The sequence below is a fragment of the Patagioenas fasciata genome, chromosome 1 (assembly GCF_037038585.1).
Source record: "Patagioenas fasciata isolate bPatFas1 chromosome 1, bPatFas1.hap1, whole genome shotgun sequence".
In the NCBI taxonomy this organism is placed as follows: domain Eukaryota; kingdom Metazoa; phylum Chordata; class Aves; order Columbiformes; family Columbidae; genus Patagioenas; species Patagioenas fasciata.
In genome coordinates, this window is record NC_092520.1 from 175949203 (window position 1) to 175970728 (window position 21526).

Here is a 21526-nt window from a genome sequence, read left to right on the forward strand (position 1 = left end):
CATTTAAAGGGGATGAGAAGGAAGCTTTTCCTAAGCATTGGCACGGGATGGGATTTTGAATTTTATTTTTATGGTAGAGCCCATTGAAATTAGATCCTTTTTTAATGGCGGGCTATCAAGTCCTGGAACCCACTGTCAGCAATGCTGTGGAGCTCTTGTTTCCCCATGTTCGATTATGTTTTGAAAACATGTGCTGTGCTAAACAGCCAAGCAATGATCACACATAGATGAACAGAGGTAAAGACACATCAAAGTAATGAACAGATCTGCTTCCCTGGGTCTGGAAATACTGATATTTTATTTTCATATAGGTTTGTAGCCTATATTCCTCTGTGTCTCCCATCCATACCTCCTGTAGCCATATACCTTTCACAATGAGAGACCACTTTCAATGTGGCACGTCAAGCTCCTTCTCATGTTTTCCTGCTGATTAGCTAAGAGCCACTTGATAGTGTATGTGATTTGAAACTTAGGCCAAGCAAAACAAGTAACCATTAGCTCCCCCTGAAATGTAAGGGCAGATCTTCAGGTCTCTTTCCACCATTCAAGCCACCGATTGTCACTAAACTTGCTGGCCGGCTGTGCAGGAGTGTGGGAGCTGTGGTCTCGTAGCAAACCCAGCTAAAAAAGCCATCCCTCCCCAGAGAAGAACATCCAGACCACTTTTTTTTTCCATATAGTTTGGTTATTTTGAACGTCATAACTTTATTGAGACACCAGTAGTTACCACCTTCACTTTGTTAACCACAAATATATAGGACATTGTAAACACAGGTGCCGAGGTGGCGGGGTTCACTGTAGTTGGATTTTGGAACAGACTGGGGTGAGGAGTGGAGGGGGAGGAGGGGTGAAGGGACACTCTGGCTTAGACAAGACCACTCAGGGGATCCTGTACGCGGCACGCCATCCATGAGTCACCGTATATACGTATATATGTATAGCTTTATATTATACATCTTTTTAAATATATATATATAATATATATACTATACACAGGCAGTAATGCGGCAAGGGAAGGGGCAGGGCAGCCCAGGTGGTATGACAAGATGCCACGCAGGCAGCAGGGAGTTGTCTGGGTGGATGGTTTGGACTTTGCTGCAGGAGGTGGCCTTGCTGGGCTCCTTGCCTTGTACCTGCTATGGGGACTGGAGCTAAGGCTCCTTTGGGGACCACCCTGCAACGCCACCTCCCTGGGAACTCCCATGGGCTCCCCAGGGCACAGGGGACTAAGACACCTCCTCCTTGGAGGGACCTGCCAGGAATAATGCGGAGGGGAAGGGTGTGGGAGGAGGTGAATGGTGTGGCGGGAATGTGGGTGAGCTGGGAATGCAGACATGTCAGGAGGCTGAAGCCACAGGTGGAATTTGGGCAGTTTCATCATCCCTTTGCCCTTTGCAGCTGCTGTTGCCACAGAACAGCCCCTTTCTTGGGGGCTTCATAAGATAAGAAGAACTCAAGGGGCTGTTGCTCCCAACGGGGGATGTGTAATCCTCTGTCATGTGGACAAATGGCAGAGGGGCAAGAAAGCCACCTTATCATTTTCCTTATGCAGCCTTCCCTCTGATCTCCTAATCCCCAGAGTGGGGCTGATCTCACCCATGCTGAGGATCTAAAAGGGACATGTTCCAGCCAGCTGCTTCAGATCTTGCCTATGATCACTAGAAAAAGGCAGCACCTTATCAGAAGCCCCATAGATAAGATAACCAACCCTTTGGGTAGGTCCGTATCTCTTATCAGCTGCAGAACCCACCAAATGCCACTGGAAACTGCATTTTAAAGAGTGACTGCAAACAAGGAGAGTCCTTTCCCCAAGGTCTGTCACCACGAACCCTCGACTGCAAAGGCTGAAAGCACGTCAACACAAGGAGAGTGTGTCCTCCTCCCATGATCAAAAGCAAGAAGTTGCCCGAATATCTACTATTACAGTGTCCCCTGCTACACCATTGCCTTTCCTATGACACAAAGCAAGGAGGAAAGGGACACAGAGATGGGCAGTAACCCATGATGAATCCACCTGGCTCATCTCTCACTGAAGTGCCAGCTCTGACAGGGAGGCCCATTCCTCCTCCAAGCCCACCAGAGCCCATCAGCTGGTTACATGAGGGAAACAAGCCAAAGGGGATAAAGGAAAACTTGCTCATTAGTCAGCCCCAAATGGTGTTTAGCCATCTGCATAACTGACGGGAGAAGGGGCATGTAAGATGCTCCTGTGCTACAGCCCAAAACAGAGCACCAGATTAAGACTCCCCCACATATGGCCCATACCTCTCCTCACATGTCTGGTTCCTCGCACCCTCACTAAGGGGAGGGGATAGGTGAAGGGCAGTTCCTTCCAAAAAGTACAACACATTTTTGTACTGAGAGCTGGTTATTTATAGCCTCCTGCTCCTCCTCTCGGTTCCACCCAAAATGAAAGCCCTAAGAGTGACACAGATGAGTCTAGGTGAGTACAACTAATTTTTTCTCCTTCTTCAACTTGTCATTTGTTCTTTCACCAGCAGGAGAGATGGACTGGAGGGAGCTTTCCCCACAGCCACAGTCATAACAAACCTCTCCCAATAAAATAACCCCCCCTCAAGCCTAAATATTAGGCTGAGCCCACAGAAAAAGAAGCCCGAGGGGCTTCCCTCCAAAAAATACCCCTCCTATTTACAGTATTGCTTTCACTCACAGACACAGAGCAAGAGGTGTGACTATGGGGCTGGCTGGTCCCCCTCTCCCATCCTCACCAGTGGTTAACAAGGGTGGGCAAGCCATGGGGACAAGCCATGGGGATGGCCACCAGCAGCACAAGTCTGCTGGTAGGAGCAGACAGAAATGGTGCCTATATACAGCAGAGAACAATTGTTCCCCCTTCCCTCTTGGGGCTTGCAGCTCTACATTTTTCTACCCCTTTCCTATGGTTGTGGGGCAGCTGGAGAGGAGTTGCATTGGGAGGAGGGGAAGGACAGGTAACCTCGGTGTCCTCCAGATGAGATGTTCACACAACCACAAGCCAGACCTGTGTCCTGTCCCCCTGACTCCTAAGGGTGCTACAGGGAAGAGGCTGGATGCTCAGGGGAAGCACCTGTGGATTCTGGATCTGCTCCTGACCTCTGCTACTTGTGGTCAGCATTGTGTGGAGCAGGGTGGCTGCCTGGGGGATAGAGCTCCTCACTGCTGCAAGGCTACCCTGCTTCTTGTGCTCTGAGAGATGTCTGTGCTGGGGAGAATTGCCCAGGTGACTATTGCTGAATTATTTCCCCTTAGGGACCATCTTCCCACATAGACCTTACTTCCAGCCTGGAACAGAGAGTATGCTTCCACAGCTGTGTCTTTACTTGATGCAAAATCATGAAGAGTGTGGAATGATGTCCATACAAGCTCTATCTGAGAGTCACTGCTGCCACCTAGGCGAGGCTTTAAAGACAGGATTTGAGATGCTGCAGAAAATGCACTAAGGTATTGTCTATGTAATTTACAGTAAGCCCAGTTTTTAGAGAGCTCAGTCTGGCCCCAGCCAATTCTCTGCACGCCAGGACCTCCTCCCCATCTGAGTGGGAGGCAAAGGTGCAGGACTCCTCCCCGCTTGGTTGCACACCTGTGCAAGAGCCAGACGCATGCTGGCCGTCACAGCAGTTGTTATTTCCAAGGGGAGTACTGCTCCATTCCTATGCTACAAAAATGGTGTCAGCGAGTGGCTTTACTCTCTGGTAGCAGAGGAATGCAGGAGGGGTTCAGCAGGGCCTGAGGAACAAAACTGGCCGCCTTCTCCTCCTCCTGCCTAGGGTGAAATGGCAAAGCTCTTCTGTCCCCCTTGAACCAGCCCAGCTGGGGATGGGGGCTCTCAGAACCACCTAGAAGCCCACTTCCTTCATCCTTCCTTGCACAGGCCCTGCACCTGGGGGCCAGGGACTGGGCATGGCTCCTGTCCTGCCTCACCAAACACAGGTCTGAGTGGTGAGCAGGACATCCAGGTGAGGGGAACCACCTTCACCTCAATCCAAGGGGGCTAGGGAAGAAGCGACCCTCATGGCACTGTCCCTCTGCTCTGCTCAGTCTCTTGCTGTAACCTACAGACACACCTGTAGTTTTTGATTGTACTTGCAATTCTTCCCCACCCCCGATACCACTTCTCCCTAAACCCTCTAAAAATAAAGCACCCCTTTCTCACTAGTGGGTGGGACAGAAAAGCCCCCCCATCTTTGCATGGAGGACACCGTCCCCGCTTCCTTCCAGCCCCCCCAGCCCCCTACATGCCTGCATGCTGACTCCGACACCGTCCCCCTCCCTGAGCCACCAGGCCCTCTGGCCCGATTCGGGTGCTCCCATGTCTACTTCAGCCTCTCACAAATCCATCTCTTCTAGAAAGGGCCTCGGTCCCTCTCACCTTTTTCCTTCTGCCTCCAGCACCCTCTCCCCTTCCCTGCTGGTGCCATCCCCCCTTTCCTGCCCACCAGCCAGACTCTGCCCTCTGCAGTGAGGCAGGAGGGACAGGAGGGACCTTCCTGTCACAAGGCAGTGACATATTTTGGAAGAAATTTGGTGCTGGCAGGTAGTTCTGAGGGGAGGAGACAGAACAGGTGATGGGAAAACCTTTTTTTTTTTTTTTCTTTTTTTTTTTTTCCTTTTTTAAAAACAATAAATAAAAACGGATGACCCAGAAGGCTGGAGCATAGCTGAGAGCCACCTCTTGTGCCACTACGCACGTGTCTGGTTTGTGCCTCGGCTTTCTGCCGGCAGTGGGAAAGGGGGCAGAAGGGAAAGGGGGAAGGAAAGGGGCATCAGTGGCTCAGTAGTTCTGCGTTTGGTACCCCTGTGTCTCGGTGTCGAAAGCATCCGCTGGAGGGGGCTGCTGGTATGTCCCCACCGCATCTGTAGCATCCTCCTCGTTCGTGTAGGGAGCATAAGGCATGCCGGAGTCCTGGCTTGGGTCCATGTAGTCCTGGGAGAAGAGGGCCGAATCGGCACCCAGCCGGAATCGCTGATACGCCAGGAACGCCTGGCCCACCTTTATGGGAGGAGGTGGGGGGAAGAGACAGGAAGCAGAGAGGGGAGAAAAATAGGGGGAAGGTACCCAAAGAGAGAAACAAACAAAAGTGGGGTTAGTAGTGGTTACGGATTAGTTTGCAAAGCCCGCCTGGCAGACCACCGATGAAACACCCTCGAGAGCGTGGAGGTCCAGGCTGCCCCACAGAAAGCACGAGAGATGGGCAGGGATGGCTGCAAGCCCAGCCAGGGCTCCCTGCTGCCCCTGGGGTGTGCTGGGCACCTCCTGCCTGGCCGTGGACTTTTACCAACACAGCGCAGGTTGCAGAGGTTCAGGCAGCCCATGGTTATCCTGTTCAGAACCTCCTGTCCCTGGGAAAAGCAACCTGTCTTGATTCCAGTGCAGGAGGTTCGTCTGCCAGACTGGAAGTACACAGACATCTTGCCTGCAGAGGCCAGGAAGGAGACCAGGATTTGACCTGGAGTAGTGAGGTAAGGGTTGTCTCCCATAATCCCTTCACAGCATCTGTACGGTGCGGCACAGATCCGGGGAAGGAGCAGTAGGAGGCAAGGTGGCTGCTGCCCAGACCAGGGGAGGGTTGGCAAGTGTCCCGCTGCCTCCTGCCCCCAGGCACTGCAGGCAGGTCACCCTTTGGTGGCCTGAGGGAGCCTGGGCACAGGAGTCAGCATCATGGACCCCAGCAGACATGGCTCATCACCCCAGAGCATCCCTGATAGAGGTAAGTGGTCTAGTAGGTGATGGGTTAGAGGTTTTTGGGGAATGAGGGCTGGGTGAAATGGAGAAGATACAGAGGTGGGGGCAGAAGGCATCTCCTGGCTGAAGTATTAGGTCTGAGCAGTCACCAAAAGAAAGGCACAGCAGTGTTACACGTATTAGTTAGGGTACAGGTGAAGGAGAAAAGGGAGCAGAGAAGGAGGAGGAGAAACTCACAGTTCCAGTTCCCTAGGGGGAGATTGCCTGTTCGGTGAACAACCCACTTCAATTGAATGGTCCATCTCTTCCCACCTCATGCTCTACTGTGACCACACATGGACACCTGTGGTAGGGGCACTGGAACCATCTCTGCTCAGTAACCTCCTCCAGCTGCATCCCTCTACCCTTCCCCTGAATTCTCCCATCACCAAGGGGCACTAAGGCAACAAGGACGGGGAATTAGGGAACAGGGTGTTGTATTCTTCCTGAAAAGTAATCTCTCTGAGTCTCCGGAAAGCCAGAAATGTGAGGGAGCCCTGTGAGGAGAGAAAGGGGTGTAGGGAGGAGAATCAGTAAGGAAGAGCAAACCAGAGCATGACTGAAATAAAAACCCCAAGGAACTGGATGAAGAGGATGCCTATTTAGCCACTTGCAAGCCTGTGCACTGGAGATGACCACTGCAGCTGGTGGCACCTCAAAAAGGGTCCTGGGGGACTCCTTGCAAAAGCCTTGCTCCTTGTCACACTTTCTGCTGGAGCTTGCAAGGGCCTTTTGGCAGCACTCAAGTGCAGGACACAGCTTGTTGGGGGACACACACACATGCTGCTGTCCCTTTGCCTCTCCTTGATGTCACCTTGGTGAGGGTGCTGACCACACAACCCTTTGCAGCCCCCCTTCCTCTCTGACAGCTCTGTGATCTTACAGCACTCTTCCTACCTTGTCCTCACCCAATGTTAAGGCCTGTAGGGAGAGGAGAAGATAAAGCCACAAGGACTTACATATGGAGACTGGCCTAAATTGCTTTCCTGTTTGGCACTAACCTTGTCACTTCAGACTCAAATCACTTGGGCTTGGTGCTTTCAGAGACAGAAGGGAATTGTGGAGGGTATTTATATTGCACACCACAAGTTTTTCCAGGAAACCAGGCGTAAGGAACTGCTGGGGAAAGGGCAGAGACTGCATCATCACCCTCCTAAGAGGTGATGCAGTGAGATGGAGCTGCAGTCATGGGTGCAGAAGGAGAGAGCCCAGAGAGATACTGATCACAGCCTCTCATGGCCACTGATGATATTTCATGTGATGAAGGCAAAGCAGGGAGGGAGATGGGTGCAACCCCCAGCATGGAGCTCCCTTCTCTGCTCAGCGTCTGTGTGCTGAAAATGCTGTTCAACTCTTCTGATGCACAATGAAAAGGATGCTTGGGGGGCTGGCTTGCTCAAGGTCATATCAGAGGTTTGTCAAGGACATTCCTGACTGGGACAGAGGACCCTCTTTCCTATCAGGGTTATTAATGCTCTAGCACTTTCCGCCACAATAGTTTGGAGACCTTGTTTCCCAAGATTACATGCTAACCACCTCTCATCCTGCTTTTTCTTCTCAGAAACCATGGGAAATGGTGTCTCAGAGGAAATGACTCTTAGGCAGTCACCTTTCCTTCCCCACAAGCTAATACACCACAGAGGACACAATACAACGTCACGGCTGCTTTACTCACCCAGGTAAAGATGGAGAAGAACGAGAACGTGATGGCTGCTCGGGCTGCATCTGCTCCCTCATTCAATGGGTTGTCCTCTTCTTTTGAAGCTTGCCACTGGTTGGTCAGAAAACAGAAGCCAACGAACCAGAGGAATGCCCAAAAGGCTGGGATGGACCACCACCAGCACGCCACCGGGGGAGAGAGATCAAGAAGGTATGTGTGAACAGAACACAAACACACCATGTTTCTCTGGAAACTTCAATCCTGCAAGACCCACTAGTGTGTTGCAAACTGGGCCAAACTCTGACTGCGCAGCCTGGCTTAGCCCAAGCGAGCTGGCAGGCTCGCTGATGGCTGAGTTGTCAAGGTGACTGTAGGTGTCTGCATAAAGTACCTCAGGAGACTTCATTTGCTTGCATTTGGATTGATCACAGGACTTGCATTTGGCCTTGGGAAAGAGCCTGAAGGGCTTCCAGTACAGGAGCGATCACCTGGGCTTTCTAAAACAGCCGCCACTTCGCAACCCTGCCCTGCAAGGACAAGCGAAGAGCAATTCCTTCCACGGGAGCTGCAGGAGAGTGCGAGCAGCCAGCCTACAGCTGCACAGGGACCGGCCTTTGCTCAGGACCGTGCAGGAGAAGGGACTCGCACCAAGGAAAGGTGCTGAAGGATCATTAACATGCCGCACCCCCAGGAAAGGGGTGAAGGTAACAGGGAGCCCCGAGTCCAGACTGGCAGCTGGTGGGGAGGAGTGGGACTGTGGGACTCACCCCCTTTGCCAGGCACAGCCTGATAGCCGGGAGCAAGGGAAATGGGAATTCCTGCGACAGCAGAACAGGGCTCAGTCACAGAATCATAGAATGTCCTGAGTTGGAAGGGACCCAACTCCTGTCCCTACATATGACAACTCCACAGTTCACACCATGTGTCTGAGGGCGTTGTCCAGTCTCTTCTTGAACACTCTCAGGCTTGGGGCCATGACACCTCCCTGGGGAGCCTGTTCCAGTGCTCCACCACCTCCTACGTGAAAAACCTTTTCCTAATGTCCAACCTAAACCTCCCCTGGCACATCTTTCTGCCATTCCCTCGGGAATCTTCCCTCCCCCTTCTCTTGTCAGCTGCACACAGGACTGCTGGGCAAGGGGCTAACCCTGAACAAACTTACAAGCTAGAAGTCCTAAACAAGCTCAGATGTTGCACCTGATCTGGCCCTTTGACAAACTGAGGGGGGACCCTGACATGCAGAAGTTTGCCTGTATGGCTGGAATATGCCAGGAGAGGGACTTGGGATCACAGGAGGACAGCAAAGTGCTTCCTCCTGATGCTGCTGACTGGCGTGACACATGCATGTACACACGCACCATCACTCTGTCACTTCCACACACTACTGGGGATGGAGAGATCTGACTGTGAGTCAGAATAAGCCTCAGGGCTGGATGAGGTCCTGCACAGCTATTTCCATGGGGAATGCCAGGTAACCTAGGAGGACTGGTTTAGTCAGCCCGCATGAAATCCTCTAAGCTTTTTAATGTTAAAATATATAGGGCTCAATCACCTGGAGCTGGAAAAGAAGGAAGTACCACCTCCAGAGGCATCAACACTTGGCCATAGCAAGCACAAGCATGCAGGGAGGCAAGACCTGCTGATGCTGAAGGGCTCCCTGAGCTATGCCTATGGAGAACAGTAGGGAGGCATTAGCCAGACTGGCTCAGAAGAAAATGGGTAAGAAAAGGAGAGAGAGAGAAGGCCTGAGAGAGTAAGGAATCCAAAGACCTTCATGCTAGCAGGGACCTGGTCTGTGAGGCAGCAGAAGCTCCCTCCCTCTCACTTGCTGGTGGAGGAGCCACTATGGCCAAGTGGCCGTGAAGCTCACCCGAGACTCCGATGTCTGAGAGCACTGCCTTCTTGCGGTCCTTGACGCTGCTGATCTGCGGGAAGTAGGCATCCAGAGCCAGGTAGAGAAGGCAGCTGAGGAAGGCGAGGACACCCACGGTAATGCCATAGTTGCAGGCATTGCGATTGCGGTTGAAAATGCAGTGCTCTTGTGTCTCGTCCAGGCGGTTCACATACCCTTCATTGACAATGGAGCCAAACACCACGATGGAGAACAGCTGGTGGGGAGGAAGGCAGGAGACACATCAGGGCAAGGCCCATCTCTGTGAATCAGCACAAAGGAACAGAGCTCTGCAGGGGACAGACACTTTTTGCAGGCACCTTTCTGCTCTGCTGAGCTCCCATCCCACTGCCTTGCCTGGGCTGTAGCTGTTGGGAATTTACTGGGGAGACGGTCTCGTTTTATTTCTGAGGATTAACTTAAAATAGGACACTTTTAGATTGAGCCTTTTTATCCATCTGATCTAAAGCGATGTAAAGCAGTCGCAGTCTGGAGTAAGGGTGGCTTCCCGCAGACACACAGGGAGGCAACGTGGAGTGTAATTTACGAAATAGTTTTTCTGCGGGTGCCTGCGTACAAGGGCTCCAAGCAGCAGAAATTCTCTCAGTCTGCACTTATTCTCCCACCCACTCCTTTCCCTTCTAGGAATTCATTGTTTCTACCACGCATTTGTTGACTAATTTTATCTATCCAGCTACTACGCTCTTTTCCTCATCCACCCTCCCACAATTCACAGCTCTGCTGAGCTCCCGTGCTCACACGTCCCTGCACATCACACACCTCTCCACCAGTTCTGCACCAGCCCAGACCATGCCACCACCTATCCTTCTGCACCCTCACCCACACACTGAAACTCTCCAACCTTCCCCATGGGATTTCAGGGGCCAAACATTCCCCTGCCAGGTTCCCCTGGCGTGAGTCCTCCATACCCGCCACAGCCACTGACACTGCATGTTATTTTAAGTCAGGCAGAATTAAGGATGAGTCCAGGTAGAAATGCCATAATCTGCAGTTGCTGGTCTAATCTTTGCTCACAAGCTTAGCCTTCATTGCCTGCCACAAGGCCATCACTCTTTGACACAGCAGGTTCACCAAAGCAGAGAGCTATTTACAGCAGCCCCAGCCCTGCATCTCAAATAAACAGCTTTCCTTGCAGGAGAAAGAGGGGAAGATTAAAGTGGCAAGTACAGATTTTTCTTTGTGGGGCATCTTGAGACCCTTGGTAGGAATGGCCCATCTGCAGGCTGCCTGCGATGGCCCCAGGCAAATGCGAAATTGGACCTCAAGCATGGGGTGAACACACATATTATGGAGTCACAGAATGGTCAAGGTTGGAAGGGACCTCTGGAGATCAAATAGTCCAACCCACCTGCTAAAGCAGGTTCACCCAGAGCAGATTGCACAGGAATGTGTCCAGGCGGGTTTTGAATGTCTCCAGAGAAGGAGACTCCACAACCTCTCTGGGCAGCCTGTTCTAGTGCTCTGGCACCCTCAAAGTAAAGAAGTTTCTCCTCATATTCAGACGGAACCTCCCATGTTTCTGTGCCCATTGCTTCTCATCCTATCATTGGGCACCACTGAAAAAAGTCTGGTCCCACCTTCTTGACACCCACCCTGGAGATATTTATAAACATTGATGAGATCCCCTCTCAGCCTTCTCTTCTCCAGGCTGAACAGAGACAGCTCTCTTAGTCTCTCCTCATAAGAAAGATGATCCAGACCCCTCATCATCTTCATAGCCCTCCGCTGGATTCCCTCCAGTAATTTCTCATCCTTCTTAAACTGGGGAGCCCAGAACTGGACACAGTACTCCAGATGCAGCCTCACCAGAGCAGAGCAGAGTGGAGGAGAGCCTCTCATATGATGTGCACCAGTACACCAGTGGGACACTCTGCTATCCTGGGAGTTATCCATGAAACAGGAGCCTGGCATCCCTTAAAGCACCCCTTGGAACCACCACCCAGTCCCCAAGGAGAAGTAGCACACAAGAAGACATGGTGGCCAAGTCTCCTGCAGGGAGGGGAGGTAGGTCTGAGAGTTTGCTAGATCAGAAGGACTCCAGTACCACTTAATCCAACCAAGCACCAGGAGACAACATGGCAGATAACCCAGAAAGCAGAGAAGCAGCTTTGTGAGTGCACGGAAAATTAACTGTTGATTAATGCCAACCCAATATGCCATCTGTCCTTGGTGGGGTTGGATGACTGAGATCCACAGCACAGACCTTGGCTGTTTGACCTGTGGCATCAAGAACCAGAGAAAAATCTTACTTACGGTCCCCAACAGCCCTTGGGCAGATAACGCTGCCAAACTCTAATAAGTATCTGCTGATACAGATATTATTTTTTTCTTTCCAAGGCTCAAAATTGGGCCACACTTGGGTTGCTGAGATTGGGCGTACTTTCAATATACTAGAGCAAACAAAAAAAAGCTGGAAGCTGGTGCTCCTAAGCATGGGGGCTGTATGGGTTCTCTGAAAGTTCATAAGAGCTTAAGCTTGCAGATAAAACAACTGATTTGTCCTCCTCATCCTTCTTCTTGAAAATTGAGATTGATCATACTTTGCAGAAATTGCCCATGAAAATTAAATAAAAATCTCTTCTGCCTGAAGCAAAGGTCTGGTCTTCAAAATTTCAGCCTGGGTGGTTTGGAAAGCAGCAAAACTGCACACAAATACAGCCAGGCTCTTCCAGTGGAAAGTCTCACACACCTTCACAAGAGGCCGAGCTGACAGGTCTGCCTAGGACCACTGACAGCAACACCATGTTCCTATAGCCTGAAGGAGACCCAAAAGACTCCTTGAAGTGACATCTGGGTCACTGGCTTGACCAGTGCTGATGCTGCCACCTCCAGCCTCCTTATACTATGGTTACAATGTGGGTTCTTGGTTTTCTACAGCGTGAGACAAAAAGCATGTCTTCTCTTTGGAAGATGAGAAGAGGTATTGTCTGGTGTTCAGTTTTGGTTTAGGCCTCAAAACTGGTAAAATGTCGATATCCTGAGTCAGGTCAGCCCTTGCATACTGTGCGTCTCTGCTTACTCATTCGGGATGAATGAACTTCTGTAAAGGCCTCTCCCCGGAGACACCTCTGTTTACCCTGATCAATATACTGGGTACACATCTTCCTTCTGCTCTTATCTTTGGGTTTGCTGCTGGCCTGGAAAGGCTCTCATCTGCAAGTGAAGAAGCAGAATAACTCCTTTTTGCATTTGCCCCTTTGCATTTGCACCTATTGCTCCCTTTGCATTTGCACCTATCTGTGTTGGCCCTTCGTAAAGATAGTGCTCAGAGTCATGAGACCAGAGGGACATATCCCTCTCCCTAAATTTCCAAGCTGAGGTGGCATTGCTAACTTCCTTTCTCCATCTTCAGTCAGCCAAGATGCAACAACTTCTCTCCTATGAAGAGAAACCTATTTTGCAGTCTGAGGTGCCCAAGGTATGATTTACTGGCGAGCATCTGATTTAAGATGATCTTAAGTGTTTTCTGGGGAGGTTCCACTCAGGGAAAATACAAGATGGTGAAACCCTGGCCCAGGTTGCCCAGAGAGGTGGTAGATGCCCCATTGCTGGAGACATTCAAGGCCAGGCTAGACTGGGCTCGGAGCAACCTGATCTAGTTGAAGATGTCCCTGCTCACTGCAGGGGGTTGGGCTAGATGAGCTTTGAAGGTCCCTTCCAACCCAAACTATTCTATGATTCTAGGGTATTCTCATTCATGAGCAGAACAAGTCAATGCAGATGCTTAATCCTCCATGTCCTGAAACAGCTATCCCACAGTACTCTTTGTCCTTAGGAAAGCTTTCTACGGACCCAAGCACAGTAGCTGAAGGGTTGTCTCCTCTCCATGTTTTTGTCACTACTCCTATCAGTGCTGGTCCAAGGGCAAGGTTAGTGGCAGCAGAGAGGGCCTGCTCCCTTTGCCAGCCCACCACTGCTCCCACGGCACAGCAAAATTCTGTGAGGATCTGCTGTGCACAGACGCCTTGAGCTGGACTGGAAAACACCGCCTGGGCAAGAACAGGCAGGCTCAAACCAGAGGTTTCAGACTGACAGGCAGAGCTGGACGGCAGAAGAGGTGATTGCTGCTGCTGCTGACAGGCAGCGTCACCCGCTTTATCCCCGTGATGTCTGTACCCGGAAGCTGTTGCAACGGGTGCACAGACAGATAATTTTGTAGAAAAAAAAAAAAGGAAAATTATGAGAGCCCAGATCTCACAGCCCTCGGGAGAAACTGCTGTACACTTAATCCATGGCAGTTACTTCTTGTCGGTAAGGGGGTGGGTGGGTGGAAGCTCACTGACATAGCAAATCATCTTAGAAAAAGCAAGTATTTTTTCTTTCCTTATTTCACAATCTGTGCTTGTGCAAAGATGACCCAGGCAGCAGGTGCAGTATGAATGTCTGCCTGCATTACAAAAAAATCCACAAAGTCTGCAAGGATGAAGCATCTACGTTCCTGTTTCCATCACATCTGCAGCACTTCAGAGGAAATGCTGGCTACCAGCAGCGCTGGCACAAATCTCTCGTCCTTCTGTGTCGCCACTGCTTGTTCTTTCTGCCCCCTCTGGGTATAGCAAATCCCCGCTGCACCTATAGCCACTGATAAAATGGTCCAAAATAGAAATCCAGCTAAAAGGGGAGGTGAGGAAAAGATGGCATGAGTCTTCTCCTAACTGAGCACCAAGATGCAGGGCAGCACTACATCCTGACACTCCCAAAGACAGCCCATCCTACTGCTCCACAGGGGGAGATCATTCATCAGCTGCTTTTCTGCACTCTGTGATGAAACCTAGCCAGCCATCCCCAGCTCTGTGCACCTGAGTGGCCTCATTTCTTCAGCAAGCCTGCTTAAGTTGGTTAACAGGACTTGAAGTACTTAGATTTTTAGGTTGAGAGGGTTTCCTTAAGCCTCCAAGAGCAATGTTAATCCGGCTGGTGTGCAGCCTCTCAGGAGGTGCACATTTAACAAGCAGCAATCTACTCAGCTACGCTGTGAACTAGAAAAAGGGGCAGAAAACAGCACTTGGAGAGGATCTGGCCAACTTAGCATTGCTGTTGGGACCCGGCTTTTCTCAACTTCGCTGTTCCTTAAACATCACATCAACACAGGTTGTTGGGATGATTTTCCGAGACTTGTGTTTTCATCAAAGAGCTCCAAGACACCAAGTGAAGCCCAGGGCCAGGCAGTTTGCAAAGGTGACAGAGACAGCAGCTTGCCAAAAGACACAGCAAAATGAACTTAATACTGAGTACTGGGGCGAGGAGACAGGGAGGGGCTGAGTTTTCCTTCCCTGGTTTCTCAAGGGGCTCATGCTGGCCATTACAGGTGTGTCAGGGCTCATTACAGTGAGAAAAGCGCAGAATAGGCAAAAGGCTACATCCCACCACAAAAGGCCTTTTTTTTTCCTTCTTGCTGAACCGGGGGATCTGATTTTGCCAGAGGGGAAGGCAAGAGATAAGCCCTCAGAAGAGAGACTTTCCGGTCCCTCCCCACCTCCTCGCTGCAGGCTGGGCCGTGCAGAAAGCCAGACGAAACCTCCTGAGCATCATGTGAGGTTTTCCACCTCACTGCCCACGCTAGGATTTTCCTGCACCTCATCCCAGGAGCTGGTCATGCTGCCTCCTGACTTCATCCCCGAGATCCCCACAATGGTCATGGCAGGGATGAGGCTGAAGAAGAGGGTTTCTGTTGAGCCACCTGCTTGGGCTCGCTGTGGTGCCTTCTGGTCACAGGGTCTGTCGCACTGCGTGTTGCCTCTCCCTCTCCCACACCCCCTTTTTATTCTATTATAGAGAGGAAATAATTTGGTGACATAATATTCCTCATGGGACTTCAAATCAAATCCACCTCAGGCAGAATGAAGCAATGACCTCTTCTGTGTCTGATCTGGTAATGACCAGGAATAAATCTGTTTAAAGAGAAAGCAAGAGCAGAGGAGAATACAAGCAATAAACGGGCAGAGATGATCTGACTTTAATTTTCAGCCACTCGCAAATGGAGTCTCTGGAAAGCTTTGGAGAGCCCTGCACAGACATGGATTATTATTATTATTATTATCATAATCATTAAATCTACTTGTATTCAGCCCGTTTTGAAGAAAACATATGCAGCTTTTGATACGCATGGGACTGGCAGCTTGGAAACAGGCGGCCTCTATTTATTCCCTCCAGCCGGCATCACGCAGGCAGCGAACAACTCCTGCCCACGGTCTCGATGGTGTGTCTGGGCCCTGTGCAGGTGTGGGAGAGGACCAGCCTCCCCGCAACCATTTGTACCCAGTTCCCCTGAGCACAGACAGGGGAAGAGCAGACGGGTATGCCAGCGCCCCCCTCCCACCTCACCCTCTCCAGCCAGGGCTGAGCCGGAGCACGTGATGGAGGGGAGAAAAGCTCCACATCCCTAATTCCTGCCACGGGATCTGGGACAGGCTTCCTGGCCAGCCAGCCTTTTTTTTCACACATGGCTTGGCAGCTGACAGGCTGGCCACTAACCCTTCCACCTCCCTCCAGACCCATGCTTGGGAGCCTGGGTCAATCTTCCCCTCTGCAGCGGCCCAAGCTCTGGGTGATGCTGGGGCACCCATGGGGAGAAAGAAAAGAGTTTTCCCATGGGAACGTCCCCACTGGTCAAAGAGGGGGTTGTGGCCCAGAGAGCGTCTTCAGGAAACCCCATCCAGTCCTGCAGGTCTCATGCTCTTCCCATGCTCTTCTGCTGCAGTCCCAGTGCTCCTAGTGATGACTCCCCATGGCCAAAACTCCATGGTGGCATCCAGGTCCTTCTGTGCTTTCCAGATGGTCCCTATATCACCTACATTCATGTCTTAGTGAAGCAACTCCCCAAAGTTGCATCTTTTTCCAAGGGGAAGTGTTCTGCTTTTGTTCTACTAACACATCTATCCCTCCTTTGCTTGGCTGTGCCAGCCTGGGTGCAGGATCACATCTACTGTCACCTGGACCCGCTCCTCTCACCTCCACACTAGTCCACTCTGCTGTCCTGTCTTGCTGCAAATGTTTGCATCTATGTTTCATCTCCCCTCAGTTCCTCTCTTCCTCACCTGCGTGCCTCTCACATTTTCAAACAGCAGACTACATATGTTTATCTTATTTTTTTGCTCATTATTTCTGACTGCCTTTGGCTCCTATGTGCTTTTTCTCAGATTTTTATCTGCAAATGCCATTGATGAGAGGCTTGTTCCTCCTCCAAGACCCTTCCTGGAAATGCTATGCTGGAAACAACGTGACCTGCTGTATCCAACCCCAAATCACCCTCTGGCTCTGCATATCTATTGCTCATCTGATGTGGCCTTTCACCCAATCCTAGTAACAGCAATCCCCAAAATTCTCTTTTGAAGCTGACCCATGGAAGGGGAAGCCATGAAGAACTGTACCTAAGGCTTGCCCCAAAGCACATGCTTTGAACCGCTGTGTTTCTTTCATTCTGTGCCAATGTATCTCACAAGCATGCAGCCTGCGAGCATGGGGGCTGGGGCAAAAATCACGTGGAGGAGCAGAAGCAGAGAGCATGAGCTACGGTCCACTAAAACAGGGAACATTTCAGCTAAGTTCAGCTGGAACAGAAAGAAGGCAGAGGATGCAGTTGGTTTCAGATCAGTGTGGCCCCCAGTCTCTAAGGCTCAGTTTAACTGTCACCATAAGGCCATGCTGGGTGTCATTCCCATACAGCAAAGGGTGGAAGAGGTAAGGGACACCATAAGCCAAGCATCAGTATGGTGAGCCAGGGACCTACTGGCCAGGCAGGAGATGGAGATCCCTGCTGCACCAGGGCTTGTCCCTTGTCCCTGTCATAGCAAGGCCAGGGACATGGTTCCTGTCCTTCACCTGCCTTGTCTGCTCAGCCGGAGCTGCCTGGGACATGCTGTGCCTGCAGAGACAGGAGACAGAGCTTATCATCCCAGCTCAAAACATCTGCGTGCTCCAACCAGCCTGTAGATGTGGTGATAATGGCAGCAGGTGATGGAGGAGGAGATGGAGGGCAGGCAGTGCCTTTCCTCACCAAACCTCCCTCTGGAGGGGCAGTGCTTTTGTCACTGGAGTGGAACTCAGCATCTCTGTCCGTGTGGTAACTTTTAATGAGCTGCTTTGCCTGCGTGCCTGCAGTTGGAAATACTCTCGCTCGAGCCACCTAGCCAGGCCTGCTTCCAAAAAGCAAGTTACTTTTGCTTTGTTAGGTTTTTACATCGAGTAGCGCTTCAGCTTCTCCAGCAAGCCGGTTTCCAAGCAGTCAGGAGCACCTGGAACAACCTGTTTCAATTAGCATTTTACTTATTTATGGAGGCAGTGCTACATCCCTACATCCAACGCCTGCAGGCTGCAAAGGAGCCTTCCAGCTTGCCTGTACCGGCTGCAGAGAGCACTGTGGGTCAGGGCACAACAGGATTACGCAAGGATGTGCCCACGCTTGCCTGCTTGATTTGAAGAACGATCCTGGAGCCACACACTGTAGCACAGCTCTAGCTCGATGCAGGTCACCCAGTTCCACTGGCTCCAGCTGTTGGGTCACCTGAGAAGGCTGAAGGCAGGTCTATACGTCAAGGTCGCCACAGAGAGGTAGGGAAGCCTCTGGGATCATTCAGCAGCACATTGCTTTTGTCAGCAAGCCTCAATCCAGCTGGAGTGGACAAGTCTCCTGACTGCAAGATCCAGCCACTCCTAGAGGCATCCTCAGCGGAGATGCCCAGGAGGGACTGCTCCACAGGGCTGTCTCCCTGCGCTACCAGGTGCTGCTTCATGCAGGTGAGCACATCTGGGGCTGGCAGCAGCAGAGAAATGCCTTGTGCTGAGGCTGAACATCCACACCTGACATGGGTGCTCTGCAGGACCACCACCGCTTGCCAACATCCACGTCAGACAAACTTTCTTTAGGAAGATACATCCTTACTCTACTGTGCCTGACCTCTGAAGCACCTGAGAAACCTGACCTGCCTCACAACAATGTTGCGGTGGACAGATGCTCCAGAATTGCTGACCTCTTTCCATAGTTTAGCAACCTCATTGTCAAACCTATCCCCATCTCCTCCGCAACATAAATAACCTTCAGTCACCCCATCTGCTCCTGATCCTGCAGCTCTCCCTGCAGAATTGCTGCCATCTCGATTGGGCTGCAAACTCCATGGGCAGAAGCCTGTTTGCTGCCAACAACCTCTGTGCCATCATACAACCTTCTAAAAGGCAGGATGAACCGAGCACAAGGTCACTGCCTGGGGAAACGATCACGAGAATTTCTGCTCTCGGTGAAAGCTCATCATGTGAAATGGGCCGAAAGGAGGTTCCAGCTTGCTCTGGGGAGATGATGGATCATCCAGGCCACAAGCAGGATAAAGGCAAATGAGATGTCAGGCAAGGTGCTTCCAGCACATGCCAGAGTGGGTGGAAGGAAGGACTCTCACAAAGACCACAGGAGGGAGAGCCCTTCACCACCAGAACTGTTTGGTTCATAGAGCCTGGCAATGGAACGGCTAAGTGCGGATGTGATTGCAGTCTAGAAACATACCCAGGGGAAGACACCGGGGATGGGAAAGCACCATTTAAACTGAAAGGCACAAAAGCAAATGGATACAAACCCAGCCACAAATAGATTTTATGGTGGAAGGCCCTGACCGTTGGAGCTGCTGAACATCCTCCCAGAGGGAGTGAGAAGGGCAAAAAAACCCCACGTGCTAGTCTTTCTTCAGCAAAGTTCAATCAGCTTATGGAAGGGGTCATGAAGGGTCTGATGCTTGTGACAGCCTGAGATAGGACTTCGGTGCCCATGAGGACCCCTCTTGGTCCTCCCCAGTTAAAAAAAAGACCAAAACCACAATTAAATATCTGAGGTGAGCTTGTCACTCCCTGGCTTTGTGGAGAGAGAGATGCTCGAGAGGACAGACAAGACCAAGCTCGTGGAAAAGCAGGAGAAGGAACTCGTATTTTGGGAGAGAAGATAAGGATGTGTAACCTTGCACCATGATGGCCAGGCCAGCCTCCCTTGCTGGACTGTTGACCTGAAGCACCTCCAGCTCCTGCAAAAGGACTTTAACTTCCACAGTCAAGTGAAGTGCTCAGGGTAAATCCAGTCCTGTCCTCTGTCAAGGTCAGATGGGCAGGGGGAAACAACATGGGGTCCTAAGGAGATGCTGGGCCTCAGGAAGCGCTCCTTGCCTGGGGAGACTTTGCAGGGCACAGAGCTGAGCTCGGAAAGCGAGATGACAGCATCTGAGATACTCTGAAGCAGAGTAGGTGACTAATTAAAAAATAAACGTATTTCCTCTTCTCTCTCCTTCACCTGGTGCCTCTGGGAAGCCAAAATCCCGCAGTGCTTGGATGAAGGGGAAATAAAAAAACCCACCAGACTGAGAGTGAGAAAGAAGAAATTCTGCCACAGAGATTAGCAGCAGGACAGCCTTTGTAGGTCACATCACGTCCATCATCCTCAGGGACTCAGGCTGGCTCCGTTCCACCTGCCTGGGAGTGGGGGGCACACGTACCCCCTTGTCCAGCACCCAGTGGCAGCCCCAGCACAGCCAGCCCTCTACCAGTGTGATGTGCTGTACCGTAAACAAGCCCAGGCAGATGGGCACACCACCTGCATTAATCACGTCCTCAGCTGTCTTGGGGCTCTCCGGCCACCCTCCAAGTCACGACACCCCGGGGGGACATCACCCACCCAGCCCGGAACACAAAGATTGCCTCTTCACGACCAGCAGCAAGCTGGGCCACCTTCCCTTTCCCTCCTCATTTTCCCCGCCTGGCACTGCTTTTATTTTATTTTCCCAAAGCCAGCCTGACGCCTCTCCTCCTTGCTCCGGTGCGCATGTGTCTCCTCCGCTCCCGCTCCCTGCCCTCCCCTTCTCCGCTCTCGGCTGAGACCTCAATCTCTCCACTGCCGGCTCGGTTCTGCGGCTCTCGCTCCCTTAATCCCAATGACCTTCTTGCACATACGCATCGGCCCCACAGGGAGCCATGGGATCATCAGCGTCACAGGAAGAGGGAGAGACCTTCCCCCTGGCACCCCATGGCCTCCCCACTGCCCACCTTAGACCCCCTTTCCCCCTACCCACTTGCCCACAAATTACCAAGGGGAAAGCATTATGGGGAAAGAAGGCTGGTGGGTGAGAGGATGAGGGTAAAACGCAGAGTGCCGTCCAGCCCCCACAGCCCCCCCCCAACTCACCCTGGCACAGCCAGAGCCCAGCACCCCCCAAGCCCCAACCTGCTGGGGAGCTGCACCAGGGCTTCAGCATCACCCGCAGCTCCCCCCAGTCACCCCACATCCTGCTGTCTCCCCATGCCCGCCATATACCCACCGGGGGGGGGTGTAGAGAGGGGACAAGACCCCACCACCATCCCCAAAACAGCAGAGATGGAGCTGGTGGGTGAGGTGGTGGGTCACCCAGCTCACCCCTTCCCTCCCCAGGGAAGAAACCCCAAAGCACAGTGCTCTCACCCCATATGGCCCTATGTCTATATGGTCCTATATCCATACACACAGATACATACGTACATACAGCTGTACATCTGTGTGCACACACATATGTGGATATATACATGGAGATATATACATACAAAAATATATGAACCCCGATATAGATCCATATATCCAAACATACATGCATAAAGAGATAATATTCATAAATACTTATGGAGGCATATACAATATATATCTCTGTGTGCACGGATCTAGATGAGTGGAAACATATCAACGGACATATGGATATATATGTATCTGTGGATACATATGCATACACAAGCATATATAAAACAAATATAGAACAGTAAATATGTAATAGTATATCATCGTAATAATATAAAATCGTATATAACATAACGATTTTAGGTATGTAGAGAGGTGGGGGTTGGGGCCGGCCGTGGCCGCCCGCCCCGGAGGGAGCCCCGCGCCCCTCGCAGCCCGGTGAGACGCCCCCCATCCCGGTCCGGCGGCAGCCCCGGTGCCGGCGGGGCCTTACCCAGGAGACGAACCGCAGGAGGGTGTGCGGCTGCCGGATGAAGGCGTGCGGGTCGAAGGCGCCGCCGGCTTTCCCCGCTCCGAAGGCGCCCCCGTCCATGGCGGCACGGGGGTGGCGGGAGGCGGGCGGGGGGCTCGGCGGGCGGTGCCGGGCTGCGCCGAGCCGTGCCGAGCCGAGCCGAGCCGCGCCGAGCCGCGCCGAGCGGAGCCGAGCCGTGCCTGGCAGCCCGGCGGCGACGAGCCGCGCGCTCCCGCCCACGGGGACGCGCCGCGCCGGGAGCGCGCACC

The 21526-nt window shown here is 51.9% G+C and overlaps 1 protein-coding gene across 2 annotated transcripts; it reads right to left on the reverse strand.

Moving 5' to 3' along the window:
• Positions 1-390: 390 nt before the first annotated feature.
• SYNGR1 (synaptogyrin 1) lies at positions 391-21423 on the reverse strand. Of its 2 annotated transcripts, none has more exons than XM_065833607.2 (4): positions 21240-21423; positions 9253-9490; positions 7398-7543; positions 391-4990 (listed from the first exon to the last, which is right to left on the reverse strand). In XM_065833607.2, exons 1-4 carry the CDS (start codon positions 21336-21338, stop codon positions 4772-4774), a joined length of 702 nt encoding a protein of 233 aa, XP_065689679.1. In that variant the 5' UTR covers positions 21339-21423; the 3' UTR covers positions 391-4771. The 2 variants fall into 2 exon arrangements, with proteins under 2 accessions (XP_065689679.1, XP_065689694.1); XM_065833622.2 differs by having other exon boundaries at positions 4848-6219; positions 21240-21422.
• Between the last annotated feature and the right edge of the window lie 103 nt (positions 21424-21526).

Coding starts and splice junctions, on each gene's coding strand:
- SYNGR1 (XM_065833607.2), bottom strand. CDS start 21,338: ATGGACGGGGGCGCCTTCGGAGCGGGGAAAGCCGGCGGCGCCTTCGAC. Junction 9,491..21,239: donor TCCTGCGGTTCGTCTCCTGG/GTAAGGCCCCGC, acceptor CCTCCCCACCAG/CTGTTCTCCATCGTGGTGTT. Junction 4,991..7,397: donor TCTTCTCCATCTTTACCTGG/GTGAGTAAAGCA, acceptor CCTCCCATAAAG/GTGGGCCAGGCGTTCCTGGC.